The sequence below is a fragment of the Anopheles marshallii genome, chromosome 3, assembly GCF_943734725.1.
Source record: "Anopheles marshallii chromosome 3, idAnoMarsDA_429_01, whole genome shotgun sequence".
In the NCBI taxonomy this organism is placed as follows: Eukaryota; Metazoa; Arthropoda; class Insecta; order Diptera; family Culicidae; genus Anopheles; species Anopheles marshallii.
Window position 1 is genome coordinate 22648003 of NC_071327.1, and position 23505 is coordinate 22671507.

Sequence of the window (23505 nt, forward strand, 5' to 3'; positions counted from 1 at the left end):
CCAGTACGATCGGCCACGAAGCACTCGATCATTATTCCTGAACTAATTTCGATCACTCCAGCCAAACCAAATAGCAAACGAAGAAAAAAAAACAACGTTCCAGCTTTGCCCAAAAAACTTAACACCAACCACCACCAACCGATGCGATGATGATGTGTGCTCAATTTTACGAAATTTTACCGGAATGAACCGTCCAAACGATGCGCCCCCCGTCCGCCCTGCGGTCGTTGAATGGCGGAAGATTCATCGGACGAAACATTAGCGTGCACGGGTGTGCGCCCGTGCGCACTTGGTCCGGCCAAACAGCACACACAACATTAATAAGCATTCGATTCGTTTGTGATTGAAATCTGTTGGCTTCGCCAAGGGGGGAAGGGGGGGGGGGGGGGGGGGGGGGAAGCAACAGCGCCGCCCGGGCCAGGAACTCCTGTCTCGATCTGCAGTAATTATCGTTTGTTTTTGGTAAACGGTGCTCAATTTGAATAATTTAAGCAAAACTTTTCTCCCCGGGTTTGTTTGGAAATACACTCACACGGCGCGGTTGGGAATTGCAAAATGGACAAATAATCAGCATTTCAATCCACAGCCAGTCAGAATGTAGCAGATGGTTTGCTGATCAACGCTGGTTTTGCCCATTTCTAACCCATTCCGGCTCAGTTTGAGGCAGGCTGGAACTGACCGTTGCATGGCCAGAACTACCTGACATACGGACCTTTATCGCTAAGCGGATAAGCGCTTTTGTGGTAGTTTGAAAACTCCTAAACCTGATCGCTTTGCGATCCTGTTGCGCAACCCATCACAAAAGGTGGCATTTATTGTTACTTTCGCAAATTTCCAGTTACATCACCCAAAAAGACGTCAGCCGTTCGGGCCCATTGCTTTCGCGTTCTCTTTCTTCCGCCTCTCACTTAAAAATGATACACTGGCAAACCATTCTCGAGTCGTGCTTCGGAACGAAGCTCGACCAAGCTAACGACCGCCTAATCATCGATAAATCCATACCTTAAAATTGCTTCACCGATCGCACACCGCACCGATGAAGACGGTTTAATCATTTTACTGCTACTTTCTTCCTTATACCTTCCAATTTTGACGGAGCATCTTCCAGACATTGATTGCCGGTGAAGGGCACCGATTCCACCGTTGCTGGTGCTTTATGTCTTGGCGCTGCCCTCGGAAACACTGTTTCCTCCCTTAATGTGGCTTTTGCTCGAAATTTACGGATCACCGATAGAAAGTCGCGATTTATGGTTTGTAAATTACGTTGCACAGTGTTTCACAGTTTCCGATGCAAATGCCATCGGTAATCAATCGATGTCTGGAACAACTGGAAAGGAAAACTAGAGCCGGGGTTTGAGAGGTAACAATCGGAATACATTTTATCACAAGATTTGCGACACGGCAAGACTCAGCAGCAAGAGAAGAATCTACAATTTGCACAGTATGTCATCGAAAGAACTCTATTTCTTATGTGATCTTAATGCTAAATCGAAGATGCTTTATGCTGTCGGCGGAATTATGATGCTGAGATGGCTGAGAACGACACGCCACGAGTTACAGTAGATGGTACCCACTGCAAGTAGTGTATTCCTTCATTCCATCCATCCACGCCACGGACGTTCAGTTTGCTCGAGGCTACGAGTGAACGAGGTCCTTTTTTTAAAACGTGTTTTCCATTTCAACCCATCAACGCCATCTTTGCCGTCCACCAACAAGTGAAACCGAGCTAAGAATGTTTTAGAAAATTGCTCTCGTACGCTCCCGTCGGAACTTGACCGGCTAGTAATTTAAGGTGATTCAATTTCCATTCTATCGCCAAGTGAAAACTTCGCATAACTTTGGCCACTGAGGCATTATGTCGATTTTGGGTTTTAGACACGATCGTCTAAAATCCTAAGTGGTGCTGAACTTACCCGCACACTACAAACCGTTTGAGGCAGTGGGTTGGTGATGGCGGGGTTGTTTGATTCGTGATTTAATTAAAATCCATCCACGGAAAAGCGCAACCAAAGGCATTCAGCTACACGCGGGGACGCGTCCGGAAAAACCGACATCGGCTTTGCGACATCGAGTCGACAAATCGTGGGATGCGAGTATCAATAACTCAAATTAGCATAAATGGAAACGGAGGGGGGGGAGAGGGTGGCAAAGCAAAGCAAAAAAAACAAAAGGAAGGAACTGGCAATGGGAGCCATTCGCCAACTCATTCACCGACACACCAAGCGCAAGTGCAGCGCGGCAAAGCGCAGAACGGGTGCACAAAAACGGCTTCGGTGCGCGACGTTACGCCGAGACGAGACGAAACAAACCAAAAAAAAAAGAAGGAAGGAAAAACAACGGCTTCTTGGCTTTCGGGTTACAGGCACGATTTCCACCGGTTGCACGTAACGCGCTTGAAAATTGAAAGTATGTACCTTTAATTGAAATGTATGTATTTTTACAGCGTGCTCTCTGGTGCCTCACCTCGGCCGAGGTGAGTGAAAGTTGCCAAGCTTTGCGAGGGACACGGCCGGTATCGACATCCACTCTCCGGCCGCTCCGGGATTGTGCAGTCTAACGATTGACGGGTTTAGTGATACGATTTCTCAAACCTTTTGCTGGAAAGTGCGGTCTATCCTTTCGGCCTGGATGCTTTCCACTGCCGCCCTTTTATTCGTAGATGTTGTGTGTTTTGTTTGTTTTTTTATGAGCCATTCCAGCATCCGGGTGTGTAATGTCATATTTCTCGGTAACGACAAACCGGCATGAGATCTTGGACTGCAAAGCAAACCCGTTTCGAGTACCTTTTATTTGACCGAAGTTAAAACGTTAAAATATTGGATCAAATCAACTCGAAACTTCAAAGGAACTCCGTGAAGTGCACAGCACGTAATTATTTAATTTACTTAGAAAACTTTGAACACATCTCGCTTGGCGAGCAGATCGTCCAACCATTGCTGTGTGGTAATTTGCTGTGCAGTGGTCTCACAGGAATCGAAGCTGTTACTGACCCTTTTAACTGTGTTCCGTGGCTGTTTCGCCACTCGCCAGAAGAGGCGAAACAAAAAAAAACCCGGCAAACTCCGTGCAGAATCTTAACAGGTCAGGCGAGACACTTTTGGAGCGTTTGGTGTTACTACACGGTGCGGCGGTGGTGCGGCCATGCTGGTGTGTATCTTTCTAAGTGTAGCTCCTAATTCGCTCCTTCTCCTTTAATGTCGTCTCGCTTTACCCGCGCGGTTCGATTCGTTTTACTTACGTAAGGGAAAGAAATAAAGCCAAAATCCCATCCACCGCCGTGGCCGCACATAGGGCCGGCCTAATGCATGACGAGAATTGGCGCTACAAGTCCGCCGTGTGGCCTTTTTTTTTTTATTTCGGACTCCTTCAAACCGTCCGTCGTCAACCGTTTCTCCCGTTTCTCCCGCTCCTTTTTTTTGTCGTTTTGCACAGTCCCAAGGAATTTCAATTCGCAAGCAGTGGTCCATTTTATGCTTTTACGTTTTCTCTTCTCTATCTCCGGTCCGGTATCTTTCGAAATTCCCTCAACAACTCGACGCATTCTCCTAACCGCGACAGTATTAACGACGATGAGTGATGGCGTGTCGCCCCATTCGACATGGCTACCACCCCTTCCCCCTCCCCCCTTCCCGAGGGTTTCCTGGCGTACCTGGCGCGTCGGTACGATGCGTTGATGGTGGTCAAACGCATTCCCTACCATCATCGCTCATCGTTTTAATTCTCGGAATAATTAACCATCCGGGGACAGGGGACGACACGACCGTTCGCACACAACCAGGCACATGCACGGGCGTGTGCTTTTCGGAGGTTGATTCTTACGTGCACTTTAATTTGCACTCCAGCAGCTCGGTAATAGCCCCGTGTGGCGGCATTGTGCGGTACCAGATTGTGCGGCTGGAGCGAGAGAGAGTGACTGTTGCGATGCGTTCGGGTGAATGTGACGCCATTTTACGCCAACCAAGGGCGAGGCGGGGCGGTTTGCGCCAACGGAAACGGCATACCAGTGATCTGTGGCCAACCGATCGTCATGGTGTGTGGATCGTTAAACTTATACAATTAGGGAATCTAATCGGCAAGGGACCCTAGCGAGCTGAAGCTGACGAATTCAGGTTGGAAACGTTACCCGTAGCGCTTTTTGACAATTTCTTGGTCGCTTAAACCGTCTGCCCGGTTACGCCACTATTGCCTTACTGCTCGAAACCTTCCTAGAACAGAGCGTCCTCGCACGTACACACTCCACCGTACTTCGCAGCACATTCGCACAGATTCATATCTTGTGCTGTATTCCGGCCCTGCCATTATTAATTCTATAGCCTTCCGTGCGAAAAAAGGGTTCTGCCTCATAAAACAATGGTCGAAACGCTTCGCGGTCGAAAGGGGTTAGAGCCACCAACCAATTCGGCCGCAGGATATTTGCTGCTTCATTACGTGCGTGTTACGGCGACACCATGACGAGGGGCTTTTCGGAACGATCCCATTGGTTTGCCATGTTTAATTGTTAACCGTCGTCCGTCGACGCTTCTCTGTGTTCTGCAGCTCTTTGTCCATTGAACGCTTGCTTGCCGTGGTAAAAAAAAGGGTTTCCAAAAAGTCCTGAGGAGAATCACGCATTTTAAAAGAAGGGACTTGCAATCTTTCTTTTTTTTTTAAACAATACTTCCTGCCCTCGGCAAAACTGTGAGGGTTTACTATCTTGGTGGAGTAAGTGTTTGTTGTGTTAGTGCTCTTTTGAATGCTCCTAAAACTCAGGTACTCTACCTCAGAGGTGTTTGTGAGAAGTTAGCTTACGAGTTCTTCATCAGGAACAAATGTCTCTTTATGATCATTCAACGTTAGACAAATATTTTGCTTCATTTCCTACTTTCCTTTCGTTAAAATCTCCATCGATGTCGTCAAAATACTATTAAACAACTTCTAATTGTGTGGTATTATATAACAAGAAGACATTGAATACTTGAATAAGCGGAAAGAGATGTACCAATAGTAGGACATCTCATGTCATAGTTAGTGACATATATCATGATATGCGGAAATATGACAACTGTATAATACATTAGAATGAAAGATCGCTTACTTCATCGAGATTTTCCTTGAATGTTTGCAACCGTCGGCGATTTGAACGAAAGTAATGAAAGGATCGCAACAATATTTGGTTGTAATATGGAGTTTGCCTACTTTCGTGAGGTTATTAATGTTGAAATGTTGTCCAAGTTATTGAGGAAAACTACGAGCTTCACTTTGGAAACGGTCCCAACTATTCTGCAGGCAAATACAGTAGCAATGAATTATCTTGTCGGGTATCTAAAACGAAGCAATTTTCAAACTTTTAAGCAACATTCTGCATGTATAATACATGCATTGAAACAGGAAGAGAAAAAGCTTACAAGTGTGAGTGCGTGTGAGGGAGAGAAAGGAGAGGGAAAGAGAGAGAGAGAGGGAGACAAAGTTAATTGTCCTTAAAAATGTGTAATTGTTGCGATATTTTAGCAGCTTTAGAAACAAAACATTAAAGCAACAAATTTCTCGGGGCTTATTTCTTCCACCGATTGCGTTTCGCGGTGCTCCGGCTCATTACTTCCATTCTGCTGTGTGCTCGATCAACTGTGCACACTGTTTTCCGCCCTGGACACCTCACGGAACGGCTCGAGGACCGCGCATCCCACCTCCCCCTGCCTCCCCACTGTTCGGATCACTGCGGCTCTATGCAGATGAAGTGTTGTAACCGGACCTGGGTTGAGAGTAAAGCCGGTCGGCCAACGGTTACCTCCGGGGCCCGGGCCCGGGCAAACATAAACTCGCGTAAGATGACGGTACGCAAACATTAAATTTCAGCCTCATTCGTCACTGGTGCATTTATCCTTCGTCCGTTTTCTGAACCCGAAGGGGACTTCCTACACGCCGCTCGCCACTGTGCCACCCCGATGTGCCATTCGGGCGTCATCTCGGCCGTACCATTTCTTCCTACTGCAATCGTCTTACCTTGTTTTTTTTTTTTGGTTGCTGCAGTTATTGTTGCGCCGCGCGTTTGGTCCTGTGGCACTTTAGCATATTATAGGCGTCCCTGTTCCGCGCCCGTGCTCGCGGTCGGTGCGCTGCAACACGTTCGCCGCACATCCATCCATCACATCCACTGGCTGTGGCTCAGATCATTTGCTGATTTATCATTGTGCCTCGCACACGATACTTGACGAGACAAACTGCAAATCGTATCGCTTTGCCGCCCAGTTTCATTTGCAAATCATAAAGGTTTGCATTTTTTTCTCACTCTTTCTCTCTCTCTCCTTACGAGATTTGCATGCGTCATGCAGAATTACAAACGGTTTTACTAAGTACGAATATTTGCCTAACTGGGTATTATTCCTGAATTGCTATATTGCCAAACCGAAACATATCTACACTTTCTTCAGACTGATGCCATAAAAACGGTTCGTTAAAACACATTTCATAGGTACGATACCCGTTGCATCATCTTTAAATCGTCAATGTTCGATTTTAGTAGAACAGTTCGAGTTCAAACACTGCTGCCAAATAGCTGCTGAACGACAGTAATGGTTAAGAATGTTTTTATTACTGCACTCTTTTATAACGCAGCCCCTTCCACCCCCCCCCCCCCCCCCCCATCCCCCATCAGAAACCCCCTGCAAACACTTAAACGCTTAAAGCCGCAGCAAAGTGAGCGAATAATTTTAACCAGACATATTTACGCAGAGGTCTCTGCCGGTCGTAAAATAAGCGTCAGGCCCGTAACGTGCCACCGGAGCCGGAGCATGCGGTGAGGTTTGCCAATGCAGTATGCTTAAAACGCGTGAGGGTGCGGAGGTTGCAGTGTGCGAAGACACAGTCGCGCAATGTCGCCGGTGCCACTGTTATTGCACCCTATCTTGTGGAACCATGGCCTTTCGGAGACATTGTTGTGAGTGTCGGACCGGGTCGGCAGCATTTCGAGTTTATGTAGCTGCAGCGGTTTTGGACACCTTTGGGCCCATTGCCAGGATTTGCAAGGCTCAAGCGTGTACGCACGCAAAACCCCTCCCCACCGAAATTGGTTCTTCGTTCGATCGTCTTTTCGCGCTGTTGGCTTTGGTTCGATTTTTGTTTACGTTTCGATTCCATACGGATTTATATTGCTATTTTATTTGCGCTAACCGACAGCTAAATTAAGCACTGCAGATGCGAATGCCAAAACTAACGTGTCGCTACTTGGGCCTCCAATCGAAATGGCAACGCGTTACAAAGTTATTGCTCCGATGCGGGGGGAAACCCTTAAGCCTTTTCCGTACGTACCAGCCTTACGCGTACAGGGCACGATGCGAAATGTAATAGATTGTAAATAATTGATGGGCTGTGTGGTGAAAGGATCGTCAAACGGTTTTAATCGGTGACGTTTGGACAGTTCCAGCTATACGCGTCTGTATGAATTGAATTACATTTCTTCGGTTCCAGAGGGTAATGATCTAAACGCACTCAAATGTGAAGGGATTTAATGCTTGTTTTTTTTTTGTCGAAATGGGGATGTTTTGTTTTCTACTTCGTAAAACAGCAATTTTTCTATAGCTTCCTGCCTTAATATACACCTTTTCGCATGTATGCACTTTAATAGTGATTAAATTTACCGATCGCCCGTCTATTCTCTCTTCCGCCAACAGATACGCGTCAATGTGCTGGACAAGAACGACAGCCCGCCGCGGTTCCAGAACCTCCCGTTGGTATTCAGCGTGTCGGAAGATTTGGCCGTCGGCCAGACGGTGGCGCGCATCACCGCAACGGACCCCGATACGCTGGGAAAACTGGAGTACACGCTGCTGGAAGGCGACGCACCCAAGTTTGCGCTCGAGCGGGAAACCGGTTTGCTAAAGCTGCGTGATACGCTCGACCGCGAGACGGAAGGGTCGTACCGGTTGAAAGTCAGTGTGACGGACGGTATTCAGAGCACCGAAACTACGATCACTATTCAGGTAGGTTTCGCCGTGGTTGGTGTGCTTGAACCACCACCAGCATATCAAAGCATTCTCCCCTCCCTGTTCATCGTTCCGCCCCGTACCGGCTAATGCGCATCGCGTCCTTATTCTATGGCAGCGAAATCAATGCTTTATTGCCAACCTGCCATCATCCTGCAGCAAATTTTTGGCAATGTGTCCAAGACCAGTCCAAACCATCCTGACTCACGCGCTTGCGTTTGATTGATTACTGAAAAATCATAAAAGCTTTTCCGGCCTTTGCTTTTGGTCTTTGGGAGTCCCCTTACCACCACCACCCCCTCCCCTCACCCACCCCCTCCTCCTCCGTTGCATGTTCGTATTTATTCGAAACACATTAAAAAGATTCCTGGCCTCGTTCCGTCTGCCCGTTTCCCGCTTCCGTACACCCCACAACTGGCCAGCGGCGATGCACTTGATGCGAAGATGTAACTTAATCGCAAAAGTAATCTTTTCTGCGATGCCCAACGTTGAACAAAAAATAAAAAAAACACACACACAAAACGCATACCATTTGGCCGCGCATATTCATACGATCGTGCCTCCGGGCGGCGTAGGAAATGCTTGATGCACGCAGAACCGCATACACGCGCGCGATCGTCTCAGATCACACACACAGATTGTGCGAGTTAATGGTTGCGGCAATAAGCAACTTGTCCCTTTCAGCAGTCTATTTCCCCACAAGCATCCGGAGCCGGGGCGAGGCGAGATAGTTCGGAGGGGGGGGGGGGGGGGGGGGGGGGGGGGGGGGGGGGGGGTGTGCGGTCAAAGGTTATAGCCCACAGGCATTCCAGCCAGAACAAACGAGCTTGGGCCGTTTGAGGCTGCATGTTACTTTCTCTTTCCCACTCCGTGTCATTCTGTTCTGCCCCGTGGAAGTCTGGCTAAGTGTTCTGTTGATTTTACAAAGCAATATCGCTTAGATAAGAACGATCGCGATCACTTTTGTCTAAAGACAAATTCAACAGTGCTGAGAAGATCAGAATTAAGTAGTGATGGTCAACGTCCTCAAGTTCCTGTACGTACCATGTACTTGCGGTCAACAGGAACTCCTTCTGGATTCAGAAGCTACATAGCAATAACCAAGATGTTTTGCAACTTCCTGAATTCTTCAGATGTATGATCGTTTCATCACCATTTTCATTGGAGAATTGGAAATTATGGACATTCAACTCATCATACTCCAACCTGCATATAGTGACTGACGGACAAATAATGGAACTTTCTGACATTAAACATGGACAATTAGACAACTCAACCTGATATACATCTGCCGGTACATTTACATCACATAAACATGGGACGACAACTCCCTCCCAGCCTCGGCGCGATTGTGTGCCTGCACACACAAAAGACGAAGAATTTACGCACACAGCGTTAGAACCGCTTCAAGTGTGTTTGAAGGTGTTTTCAAACTACCCGAAAATTGTGCACATAAACCCACGAAGCCCCCCCCCCCCCCCTCCGTCCTTCTTTTCGAGAACTTTATCTTTCCGATCAACTACAGTCACTCGAATTCCACCTCATCCTCCGGGTTCGCTTCTCATTCTTTGATTGTTTCCCTTTTGGTTTACCGCTCCATCCCGCTGCTCACAAGCACCCGCCACCACTACCATTACCTCTCTGTCTCTCTCTCTCTCTCCCCCCATATTATATACTTGCATATATGTTATCCTTTATTATTAAAGTGTGATTGACATCACGAAGCAGCCGTTCCTGTTGTCCCGGTGAATATGAAATGTTCATTTTGTAGATCCGTACGCACCTTTGTGCCCCGCTTTTCCTTCCATCGATTCCATCAACCGATCAGACCCCGCTGCTTAATCATCCCCGTTCTTCGCTCGCCGTTCTGAACGCCGCTCGAATACCGCTTCCACACAGCTCTTGGCTTCCGAGGCAATAATCAAAAGGCTACAAACGGAGTTTGGTTGTTTGTGCTTTTTTGTCAAACAACCCGCCACGATTGCGTTGTCTCCATGTACAGCATCATAGGAGTGTGACTCATTGCTACACCATGATCAACGCAGATTCAGAGGGTTTTTGAGCGAGATTTCATCGCGGCAAATACGTTTTGTACAATATGATCAAGATTAAAACTGTGGCGAATAGATGCGATCATTGGGGTAGATCATCCCAAAAATTAGAAAGCTTAAGCTTTAAGCCTGTATCTGTCAAATAATCCAGGTACCGGGCTGTATCATTTTGTACAGATTCGTAAAGGACATGGCATTTTGACATAAAGAATGACACAAGGGATCATTTTTGTGAAACTAAAATTTGAGAAAAATCGATTTAAGTTTAGTAATTTGATTTTAATTTCAAAGTATTTGAAATAATATACAAGTCTGTTTATCAAAATAATCCTTTTTCAGTTCTTTTCGTTAAAAAAAAAATGTTTACCTTTTTCGCTCACGGGAAACATGGCCTAACCTGGCTCAGACCAGCTAGCAAAATTCTTTGTTGTGACATTTGTCGAGTTTGGGTTTTGGGTACTTATTTACTTTCATTGAGAAACCAATCTAATCCTTCGTTCCTAGGCTTAACTTGGCTTGCCATTTGTATGGCGAGCTGTAAGCGGATAAGCTTGGAAACGTCAAAACGCATACAAAAAAACTGGCTTAGACCGTGATCTACCCCATTGTTAGATTCCGTTCTGACAAGGGAAGTGTGAAAGACTGGCAAGGGATTTGATAACGAACATTAATTGACACTCCACAATACTGAGATAATAACAGTTCTTACACTAATGACTTTCATAGTCTTTTTTCGGACATTTTGGTGTTTTCTGTTAAAGGAATACCTCACTCAAAATCACTGCAAGTCACATGTACGCAGAGCGTATATTCGACACTGAACGCTTGCGGAGCTGAAAACATTCCAGCGTATTTCGTAGCCATCACGAAAGAATAGGAAAAGGGACAGAAACCATCGTGTACGGGCAAATTAATGGACAGTCTCACAAAACGGGCCTCCCATGGTTTGACAAACGTGCCTACCAGAGAATAGACAAAATGGAAATCTGGTAAAACATATCAATATAAGTCGAGGCCCATGTTCCCGACACGGTAGTGAGGCGAAACGAAGCATACTCATACCAAACTTGCCGCAGTGTTGTTGTTTTTTTTTTGGCATTGAGGCATTGAAGTAGTAGTTTGGGAAACGAGGTGTGTTATTCCTGCTTGGTTGTGTTCCTTTCTTTCAGCTGTGGCTCGTCGATCCGGTCAAGAAGGTGGCCGGTACCGCCATGCGCGTGTGTGTTGTTGTTTCGTACTTTCGTACGAACGAGTATATTTGTCTATTTAAGGGTAACTGTTGTGTGCTGGCTTATTCCTATCACTCGGCCCAGCGGTATCTATTTCGGCGTTATACATTTTGTTTCTGCCATCAGAATTCCTGATCCGGGGGCCTGCTGTACACCTATCATTCAGCAGACACTGGGGGCCAATCTTCGAATGCCCGTTTATTTTTCCGTTGCTTTTTTTTGACATTCTCCCCTTCTGCGTATCGCCATTTGGTGGGGGTAGGAGAAGAAGGTATGGAATACATAATTTTCCAAGAGGAAAAAAAAAAATATGACCCAACAAGTCGTGTGCCCCGGTCCCTGGCAGATGAAACGAATATTTAAATAAAGATTGTTCAAACCCCGAAAGGTGGTACCTGGGCGATGCTGCGGAGCGTCTGCTGCGGAATCGATAAAAGAGAAATTGTCCGCGCATGGGAGCGCTGAGAAACTCCGGCTTGATAGAGGATACACACAGCCCGAAACGTCAACGCTTGAAGTCTATCAATCGAATTTAAGTTCAGCTTCGAGTAGGTCGATTACACCACACCTTGGGTCCACCAAACTCCCTCTTGCACTCCATCTCGCTCTTTCTCGCTTTGTATGCGTCTGCCTTGCTGAGCTCATCTACGATTCTATCTAATTTAAACAAAGAAATCTTAAATGAATCATTTATCCTTCACGGGTCCGTTCGGCATTTGGACGGCGGTTACGATATCTTTTTTTCTCTCTCTCCACATTTCTCATTCCCCATTTGCTACGTGTGTTATTCTTTTTTTTGCCTTCTTCTTCCTCTTCTTGCCGTTCCCTATACTCTCAACAATGACATACTTATATTTAATCACGACTGGGAATGATTTAATAAAAATAATCATAATCATAAATAAGCAGATGGAGATCAAAAGTGTTTTTTCTTTGCTTTGTTGCGCGCCCCGTTTTCGTGCTGTCGACCCTTCGGACGGGATCGGTCGAGCAGTGTGTGTGTGTGTGTGTGCACCACGGGACAACGAATCCTATATCCCGGGGTTCCACTCCCATGATCCGGTTTCTGTGGCAAAGTCAATGGTGTCATCCCGCTCGGTTAGAGAATAGAGATGGGGATTTCGTTCGCGTCTTTAGAGCGCGATCGCGTGTGTGTGTGTGTGTCATAGAAAAATGTCGTTTCTGTACGTGCGGACGCAGGGATAACGTTGCAAAGACCCGCATAGAGAACCCAAGAACCGCAGAAGAACCCATGTCGGTTGAATCAACGCGATCATGCCCGCGAAGCGATGAATCCCGAGAGAACACGTCTGTCATCGTCCGTACAGCCGTCGACTCAAGATCCACTTCTCTTTTAGGAATGACATACCCTTAGCATCCCAATTTCAAAAGAAAGCATCGATTTGACAGGCTAGATAGGGGCACAGCACAGCCACTCGAACGCTCCACCGCTTGAAACGTGGTGTGCGTGCCCCGTATGAGTGTGTGTGTGTTTTTTTTTATTCAACCAAACGCCAGAATGGCAATGCCCCACCGAAAGGGGCGCAATGTGAAAGCCGAACCACTGAAACGTTAGACTCGCGCGATACCGCAAGCGACGAACCTTCCGCATGAAACAAATCGAATTAAGGCGCAACGAAACCCTTTATATTGTCATCGCAGGCACAGGGTCATATGGAAAGGGCAATTTGGTGTGGGGTTCGGTTAAATCGAAAGTCGGACCATCGGAGTATTTCACAAAGATGAGAGGAATCGAATCGTCTATCAGTCTTTTTAGGGTGCGCGCACATCAAAGATGAAAGTATAGTCCCACACTTCAAAGAGCGCTGGCTATTCGCTAGCATAAGAAATGTGGAATATCAACCATTTTTTCTCACTGTTTTTTTGTCTCCCTAAACTAGATAAATATTTGTTAATGTAATTTAAGTAATGCACAACTCTTTCAGACGTTATCTGACGTATTAACCTCTGTCATTTGCAATTAACGAGCATCGTATCGTAATCGTATTATTCGATAGTGCTCCTTTCACCGTAGAGTACAAAAAAAAAAGATCTCCTCCCGCGGTATTAATTACACCCCTCATCCGGCACCGTATCGTAGATCATACAGCAATTTGGTTATTCTCTGCACCTATAATTGGTACCGATCTGGCCGGGGAAACGAAGGAGAACGACGTACACCTTGAAGATGCCAACACCTCGAATCGGTGCCATTTTTTCACTTTCACAGCATTGTGTAATCCTCTGGCGGCGCACAGTTATGCGGTGTGCGATATTGAATGCGCCCGATGATGTGTGTACACCCGTAAGTTAATTTCATTTCTTTGCTTCGCTTCCTTTCGCAACCCCCAATAGGTTACCGACACGAACGACAATCCACCGGTGTTTGCGGAACCGGCCTATTCGTTCGACATTCCCGAGAACGCTATGCGCGGGTTCCAGGTCGGAGTGATCGCGGCCACCGATCCCGATGTTGGCACCAATGCGGCCGTCACCTATACCGTCATCTCCGACTGGGCGAACGACGTGTTCTCGCTGAACCCGCAGACGGGAATCTTCACACTGACGGCTCGGCTCGATTACGAAGAGGTAAGGGAACGGGGCAACTACCGCTGTGTGGTGTTTAATGGACAAAAACCGAACCGCAAACAAATTGTTCTTATAACCTTTTTTGCTCTCCGACAGGTACAACACTACATTTTGGTGGTTCAAGCACAGGACAATGGGTATCCGAGCCTGTCCAGCACGCTGACCGTCTACTGCAATGTGGTCGATCTGAATGACAACGCTCCAATCTTTGATCCGATGAGCTACTCCAATGAAATCTTCGAAAATGCCCCGATCAACTCGGATGTTGTGACCGTTAGCGCCACTGATATTGATTCTGGTAAGTACAAATACGTTAAAAAAATACTTTAATCTTATTAAATTATTCTAAACTAACCAAGAATAATGCAATTGTATAGATAGTGTCTTAGATACCCAGTGTCTGAAAGCGGGAGGTTTAACAGCTCAGAGAATTTACTGTACAAAATTCAAACTAATTAGAATTTGGGAGATTAGAATAATTAGATTATTGGCAATATTTCCCTACAAAATGTTGGTTAAAAGTCGAGTTTTTACCTTTGGAGTATAAACGAAGCTGCTCCCACATATTCACCATATGCGGATACTCAAGATACGTGAATCTCCGCGCTCCGAAAGCGAATCTCGGCCCAGCACCCGTACTATAAACGTAGAAATGAAGATTGCTATGACAGAACAGCATCGTGCTTGAACATGAGCAATAGATAGCTCCGACCGAAACCCCAAAGTTTTGTGACTCCTCACCCAACATTCAGCCGTGTCTGCTCGATTCCTTTCTCCATTTGCCCCGGTCGGTTTCATTTGTCAGTACAATAAACCAAAAAATTAACTGTAAACCGCGATTTAAATAATCGATTTTAATATTAAACAACCCCCGATACCGATGCCGCGTTGGTTCGTAAGCGAACACACGCGTGCATGTGGCTGTGTGCTGCGTTGTAGTAATTTTCATTAGGTCGTTCCTTCGTTATACGTGTACAGTTTTTTTTTGTTTTGTTTTGTTTTGTTTTTTTTTGTTATCTGATTCGTTCGGCATCGATTCTCCCATTTTGACGCTGAATTCGTTCGTCTAACGTTTCACCACAACAAATTTCCACATTCACATTTCTTACACATGTCTTCTCTACTTTCTCTGCCGCCACATACACACACACACGCACACCGGTTCCCGGGGGTTCCCAGTGCTTCCCCGTCCCATCCGTTGTTACCATACCGTTTGTTATGCTGCTCCTCCACAGCCACCTTAACTATTTCCTTAACTTGTACGGTTTGGTTCGCAAGCATATTCGGAAGGGACGCAATCTCCAGCGAGAATGCCGTACCCTTTCTTCCGTTTTGGGGGGATCATCGACACACACACACGAGCGAAAAACATCGTGTATTTGTGGTACCCGTGGCAACGACAGGCAAGGCGCGCATTATGATGACCACGGTCCACGATCGGTCGGTCCCGCTGGCATTGGCAGTGGAGTGTGCGCGAGTGCGATAAGTTATAAAATTGTTTATAATCTTCGGTCCGAGAATGTCTCCGCGGTGGTTGCCCCATCGGGGATGGTACGACAGCAAACCGGGGACGGCTCGACTCCCATTAAAGTGTATTTTAATCCCGTGGCAAACAAATTTCTTCCATCAGTTCCAGCCTCACAGGCGCTTCCCGATCGGATTTGGTGGATGTTCTTACACTTTTTGTCCCTCTCTTTATTTTAATTCCAAAAAAAAGTCACCTCAAACACTTGTGTGAGAGTGTGCCGCGGTGGAGAAGAATCGGGTCCTGTGCCGAACGCCAGCGAGCAAGAGCAAGACAGGCAACGAACGGTCACGCAGGCATCAATGCGAATGCGAACGCAAACCATCTAACGCACCGAAACACAGACAGACGTTCTGTGAAAACATCTCCCCATCCGCAACGCTTATGTGTGTAGGCAGGCACAGGTCGTTTCGGGTTTATATTTTATTGACTTCAAAATTTATAGATATCGATACAGTATACATTTTTATATCCATTCCGCCACGACGCATCGGCGACGGCGCACGGTCGACACAAAACCGCACCCTCGGAGTCTCCAATTCAGATTGTCACATGCTCGCACGCTTGCGGTAAAAATCGTTCTTCTCCACCGAGAACCTGAGAACGATTTGAATATCGTTGCGTAAGATGACTTTATTTTCCACATTTCGCCCCACACTTCTTGGCACTAGTTTACGCCAAATTCCTGCAGCCCCCAAAAACCTTCAGCGGGCACACTCACATTATTTGCTTAACACCGCGCCAAATGCCCAATGAGTCGGAGGGCGCTGGCTCGGAGTTGTGGCGGTGACGACCCACCACCGGGGAAGAATAGGGCCGCGTTCGGGCTCCGGACAACACGTTTGGAAAAGTTATTAATCAAACCGCGCTGCCCGCCACGCTGCAGTGAAACAGTCTTCTTGAAGGTTTGCCTTTTTGCCCATTCGATCGTGAAGGGGTGGATTAAGCGGTGGGCGATAACATCTGGTAACATTTTTGAAGATTTTTGACACACCTTCACTGCGGTTCGAGAAGACACAAAAAAAACAGGCGCACGATTAACCACGGTGGAAGGCAACAGGTCGGGGAGGAAAGAGTTTCGTGTAGGTGGTGTAGGAAGTACGCGATGGTTCCACCGTCAACTGACAAGCAAGCGGGATCCGGTCTTTCCTGTCCGGCTGCTCGTCCCGGTCACCCCTTCACCAACCATCCGTCCAACGGTCGGTTGCCGTCCACTTGTCTCCTTGGCGGCCGAGACGATACGGCAACGCAAAGCAGCAAATAATTTTGTCGAACATCGATCGAAACAATTGTATCTTGTCACTCCAATCCGATGGCGTTCGCGCAGCACACAACCGTGGTGACGCGATCCTACTCCCCTACCCACCGCGAGCGCTGGATGAATGATCAAATCAGCTCGATCACCACCATCACCTTCATTTGTCGCAAACCGTTTCGGTTGGTTTTGTCTTTTTTCCCATTCTTCGCCAACAACTTCGCTCGCAAAAGTCACACGCCAAAACTAAACAAATGCATTCGTGTGTAAAGCCGGGGGCTAGTGGCAGGGGGCTGCATATTCGAGGCATACATGCGCGAGTCAAACATCCTTTACCCTTTTTTTTGTGATGCTATTTTATAATAATGTTAATTGAACGATCCCAACCCAATTGGGGTTGGGGTACGGCCCAAAATCGCGTGGGGACTTTACTGCTGAATAATCCATCCCAAACGCGTTCTAACCGAACCCGGGGGTTTGTTGGTTGTTTTCCGCCACGTTTTCCGCCGGTTTTGCACCACAATTCAAATGGGCGCAGCGCCACACAGGTTCATTGACATCGTATGCCCCCCTGGTGCCGAATTCTTCCGACAGCGGCAGCAGCGCTTTACACGGATCACACAATCAATGAAGACACGTCGCGTCTCAACTGCTACTGCGCGAGCGGGCGTTCGCTCGTTTGCTGCTTTATGCAAATTAATAAACACCGGATTTTTTTCTTGTGGTTGTTGCCACATTAAACTCACCCTGTTTTTCGCTTGCGCTTTTGCTTTTGCGCAACTGCAACATATCCCAAGGTTTTGCGGGATTGGCCAGACGATGTTTTTTTGATTATGAATCGAAGACCAGCATGAGAATTGCGGCGGATCCGCTGCGTATATTTTGAAGCTATAGCGTCATCTTATCCCGCCCGAGAGCGTAAGACACACGAATTGATCCTTCCGTACTGAGATCATATTTAATTTGGCAGCTAGCGATTACGGGACCCCGGTATGCCAAGGACAAACAGGGGTGTAAACGAGAGACTTCTATGCGACGGTAATAAGCGACGAACCCCACCGGTAAATATAGGTTCGTCGATGCAATCGTAATGAAACGTTTCCGTTGTTGCAGTGTTTCCTCTATCGGTTCCCAGCACCTGATCGTACATTAGTTTCATGTGTTTATTGTACACTTGATACAGTCTGTAATGGCTCAATGGTTGTGCGCACGACAGGACCATTATTCACACAATCGCCCCCCGATCGCCATTTTAAACACGATGCAGACTCGATACTGCTTACCGGTCGTTTGTTGTTTGTTTATGACGTTCAGAGAGACACCGATCTGTGCTGAACTGGAATGGCAACATTTCGTTGCCTTAATGCTAATAAATATTGTTTAGCTGTTTATGGTTCATTTTGCGATTTTTTTTTCTGCTTCAACATTGTCTTTCCAGGATCCAACGGGCGTATTGAATACTCGATAACGGCCGGCGATGATAATGAGGACTTTCAAATCATGGGCAACGGCACCATCCGTACGCGGCGATCACTCGATCGGGAATCGAAAAGCTCCTACAGCCTAGTGGTGACGGCAAGGGATTGCGCCATGGAACCGGAGAAACGGCTTTCCTCCACCGTGCAGGTAAGCTTTGCCCAACTTGATCACACAACAAATTCGAACCGAAGTTATCATCCGTTTCGTCTCCATGTTGCATCTTTACAGGTTACAATCGTGCTGAAGGATATCAATGATCTAGCGCCGGAGTTTGTCACACCGAACGAAACGAGCGTGGCCGAAAACATCCCGCTCAATACGGTGATCATGGCGGTCAAGGCTATCGATCGGGACGAAGGACGCAACGGTTACGTGGAGTACCAGCTCGAGAGTCCGGGTTCGGCAACCGGCCCGTTCACGATTGGGCAGGCGGACGGTTTGCTGCGCGTGTCCGCTCAGCTAGACCGCGAAACCAAGTCCAGTTACGAGCTGAACGTCGTTGCCAAGGATCGGGGCGAACCGCCGAAAACGACACAGTCGCGAATTCTCATCAACGTGCTGGACGAGAATGATAACAGTCCCATCTTCGATCCAAAGCAGTACAGTGCGGCGATTGCGGAAAATGCTAGCATAGGGGCTAGTGTTCTACAGGTAAGCTAGTCCTATCAGTTCCACCGAACAGTTCAGTTCGATCCCTCTAGACACCAGAAGTTGGGGGAGTTTTCTCAAAGCTTCAAGCTACTCCATTGGAAGCTGAGTACAAAAAATGTTGATCCCAAATCATTACTCGCCACACTTAAATACATACCGACCCTGCACACGAATGAATGACTCCTCCGCCAGATGATGCAAGGTAGCTGCACTTTGCGGCAATCGTTCCTTTTCTTCCGCGACCTCGCTTACTCCCACAACGCTCTTCGCCAGGTTTGCATCAAAACTGTTGCCTGAGCTTAAAACGTTTTTGCTGTTTATTTGAAAGCGTCACGAAATGCTTTATTAATAACATCATTTTTCTTTCGTACACCGCCGCGCCGGCAAATCTTATCCTGAACGTCGTCGTCGTCGTCGTCGTCGCTGTTCGGCCGTTCAAGTCTTTCCATTTAGTGCATCGCGACCGTGACTTCGCGGTCGCATATGTTAAAGACGATCGCATCGCCTGGCGCGGGCGCGATGCTGAAGCGAGGGTTTGCCTTGGCCCTCCCCCCTTGGCACCCCCTTCGGCTGCACCTTTATGCACACTGGGCGGCACACATACACGTAATATGCAAGCAGAGGAAAATATCAACACAAACCTTTACGATCGAGATGCACTCAAAACAGCGCTGGTTGGGGGCCGGAAGGCAAATATCTATGCGAAAGTAAATTATCACAAATTGCACCGAATTAATAATCTTACCGCCTGTTTGCTGTGAGACTTTCGTTAAAATAAAGTGGGCTTAATATTTTGACATCTACTGGTTTGCAAAGGCGCATGGTTCCTTATACAATCGTGTGTTAAGGAAATAATAATACTTTGTTTGAATTCCGAAGAATTTTATAGAATTCTGAAGAACCATCTAAATTGTGAAGAATTTTCAAAAACTTTCAAGAGTTCTAATGAATTTTCAAGAGTTCTGTACTGAAGAATTCTTGAGAATGCTTAAGAATTCTGAAGAATCCTCAAGAATTCTCCGGATCTCTAGAATTCTGTAGAATCGAATGTACAACTGATGTTTCTATTTGTAAAAATAAAAGTCAACAATTTCCTATAAAAATTATTTACAGTTGCTAAAGTAACATATACAAATTTCCTTTCTTGTCCACGAACTGTCAAGATTTCGGTCGAAGTCCCTATAGTGACCCCGACTACTTACACATACGATGTCACTATTCGTCCCACTTTTAAACCATTTTTTTGCCTTTATCTTCTATGAATAAATTATAAATGAATTATAATGTTTACAGCGCCTTTGATTTTCAAACTTTGCCACAGTCGGCATACCGCGTGCAAAAGAACAACTCCACTAATGAACGTCCTTAATATGTCTACACTAGAACGCGGTTCGATCTCGCTGCATGAGGAACGCTTTTACATTTACTTGATTTTAATTTCTTCTTTTTTCCTTTCTTTGTCTTTCTCTCCCACCCCCTTCCTACCCTCTCCCTTTGCATACAACTTACCATGTGCAGGTATCCGCAACCGATATCGACGAAGGCGCTAATGGACGCGTGCGCTTCTCGATAGCGGCCGGCGATGACAACCGGGACTTTACCATTAGCGAAGACAGCGGTGTGGTACGGGTGGCGAAAAATCTCAACTTCGAGCGCAAATCGCTCTACGCCATTACGGTGCGGGCGGAGGACTGTGCCGGCGACGCGGAAAACAGCGAGGTGCGTTTCGATACCGCCCGCTTATCGATCACGATCACGGACATCAACGACAATCCGCCGACCTTTCTCGATTCCCCGTACCTCGCCTACGTCATGGAGAATGTCATCCCGCCGAACAATGGCTACGTTATCACTGTGCGGGCGTACGATGCGGACACACCGCCATTTAACTCCCAGGTACGCTACTTTCTCAAGGAAGGCGATACCGACTTCTTCAAGATCAACGCGTCGACCGGTGAAATATCATTACTTCGGGCGCTGGATCGTGAAATGCAGGAAGAGTACATACTGACGCTCGTCGCAATGGACACGGGTAAGTTGTGGGCATAAATTATAAGTTTGGTTTTGCTTTCGCAAACAATCAAACATAGCAAGGCATTCTAGGCAGGGTTCAGAATTACAATCATCCCTCAACATGTGAAACGTCTTTTTGACCCGCTTACGGTTCTCTGACTTTCTCGTCAGAGGGTCTTTGCTGAACATGTCGTAAGCAGAAACAACATTGGCATTAATATTTTGTGTTTCGTAAGCGATTCAAACCAGCAACGACCGTACACCGCAACTAAGTATTTTTCTCCGCTGGGAGTGGGATGGGGTCTCAAAAATGTATCTTCCCCCCCCTTTCGCCGCCACAATCATACCCCGGCACGGCCGCTCTCGCACGCCGCATGAGACTTGCGAAAGATTCGAATATTTGATTTACAATGCCGGATACGGGAAAACTTCGTCTAAAATAAGCGCGATTGCGCGCATTCGTCGGTGCGGTTTGGTTTTGTTGCTTGGATGTGCGGATCCCCATCGCCGGGGGTCATAGTTGAAGTCTGTACTACGAAACAAAGAAAAATCCTTCACAAAACAGCAGGCAACCTGCGATTTTCCGCACGCCCGTAAGCAACGGAACCACCGATTTATCTTCTGGCGTGTCTCGTTACGAGGCTCGACGAGCGACGGCACCGCACCGGCAATGTCTGTAGTCTGTAAACGCGCGACTATCACCCGAATGATCGCAAATAATAGATTTTCAATAAACGAATCCATTATTCGACATTACGGCAGCAATAACCCAAACTCGTGACCTCGCAAAACATGGCCGTTCAATCGCTCTGCCACCACCATTTGGCGAAAGAGTTGGTGGCAGAAGAACGGTACAGAATGGCAGAGGAGTTACAAAGGGTTTCTCCAACCATCTCCAGATTATAACAGATTATAAGTATATTTGCTTCATGCTGTTATACGGAATATATACTACCTTGTATTGAAACCTTTTGTTGGAAATAATATTATAAATACTTCCATTTAACTCACAATTCATTCCATTTCCTTTTACACAATTTCAAAAGCTATCTTCACTTTCTGCTGAAGATACTCCAATTATGTTAGCGTTGTTATACGTAAGCGAAATTCTGTTTGCTTTATTATTTAAAAGTCAGAGAATTCCAAATGTGAAGAGATCAATAAGGACTTGTCAAATATTGTGGCCACCCTGCGCTCGGAGGAACGCTTTGGCGATAATGATGTTCATTTAAATGCGATCTATACTATACTAAGATCCACGCCCGTCTGATCAGTGTCCGGATTGGTCTCACAGTTTTACAGTACAGGACAAAAGTAACAATTGTTCAGGCTACTCGTGGACCGGTCAATGAATAGACAATTCCAGGTTGATTTCAACTTCACCCAACGACTAGTGCGCGGCAAGTTACTACCACTGCCCGGAACGGGGCGAACGCAACATATTACAAATTCCATAAGATAAGTAGCACAGATACAGAGGTCGTAACAGGACTCACGGCATCGCGAAGCTACTTCACGAACTTTCCTTGCGAAAAGTACAGATTACCGCAAACAAAACCAAATGAACTAAGCAGGGGCGCAGCGCGAACTGTATTGATTCTTCGTGAGATCGTGACGTCAAGAGACACCCCGCGGCTGATAAACTACCTCAATAAATATTCACTCAATTTCCTATAATTCGTTCCCATCCCCCCGCCATCCCACCACCCGCTTCACTCCCAACGCATTAAGGCCCAAACCCGATCGAGAGCGATGGCTAGCGGCAGCCAACTGTGCAGCGCGGGTTCGGTTTGCAGTTTCCCATGCAACAAAAAAAAAAACTCGGATGTGCAATAATATCGATGATCGGCTCCGTTGCTGCATTGATCTGCAGCAATTGAAACAATCGTGCGCCGGCTGGCAGCATAATTCCAAACATACGATTTAATTTTTCCCCCACCCTCGGCACTCGGTGCGACGCTACGGTACCATCGATGAACCATGCTGTCGGTTTGCGACGGCATTTTGACAGTTTCGAGTGGAACGCTTAAAACTAACGAGTGGAAAGCACCGGGGAGGAAGGAACCAACACACACACACAAAAAAAATAAAACCGCAGGGTAAGGATCTGTGTGTACAAAAGGGTGTCTACCGCGCATTCTCATTGCTCCACGGCGTGTACGCAAAAAAAAGGCCAGTGATCGTGATGGGGAGACCATTTCAGCACGAACGCATCCCCATTGGCTAATTTGGAGGCCTGTGTATATGCCTGGTTGTGTGAGTGTCCCCACGGTTTTTGGGCAGTGCAAGAGAGAGAGAGGGGTGCGGGAGGGAAGGGGGGGAGGAAAATGTGGGTCTGCGCAAGCACTTGTTTTTCTTACACTCCCCGTGCCCCCCGTCCATGGGGTCCCGGAGGTTGTTTTCCTTTTTTTTTTGGATACGGTGGCACGAACACACGCACCCAGTGTGCCGGGAATTTCAACGCCCGAGCAGGCGAGAAACCCTCAGCTATGTCACAGACGGCGCACGGGTTATATGTATATAACTGGAAACATTTTATTACCCCGGGCTATAAATACTTCATCTGCATAAGGCTTAAAATTTGTAAAAAATGATATCAGCTATTCATTCTTCTCGGGTTGCTTCTTCGCAGCGGTATCGTAATACCACACAGCACCAAACACGCTGCCCCGAGCGCGATGGCGCGTTCATTCGAAAGGCTGTTGGATTTCTCCCCGAGTGCTGTTCGCTGTCTCGCTCTTTTTTCCTCCTGCTT

At 46.9% G+C, this 23505-nt stretch overlaps 1 protein-coding gene across 1 annotated transcript in view; it reads left to right on the forward strand.

Annotated features, from left to right (window-relative positions):
* The window catches only part of LOC128715760 (cadherin-related tumor suppressor), a 42439-nt gene that overhangs the window by 7402 nt on the left and 11532 nt on the right, over nt 1-23505 (forward strand). Inside the window, exons 2-7 of the mRNA XM_053810673.1 lie at nt 7647-7955; nt 13594-13827; nt 13924-14125; nt 18046-18233; nt 18315-18737; nt 20256-20769. Of these exons, the coding sequence (XP_053666648.1) occupies nt 7647-7955; nt 13594-13827; nt 13924-14125; nt 18046-18233; nt 18315-18737; nt 20256-20769 (1870 nt within the window). The remainder of the gene's footprint in view (nt 1-7646; nt 7956-13593; nt 13828-13923; nt 14126-18045; nt 18234-18314; nt 18738-20255; nt 20770-23505) is intronic.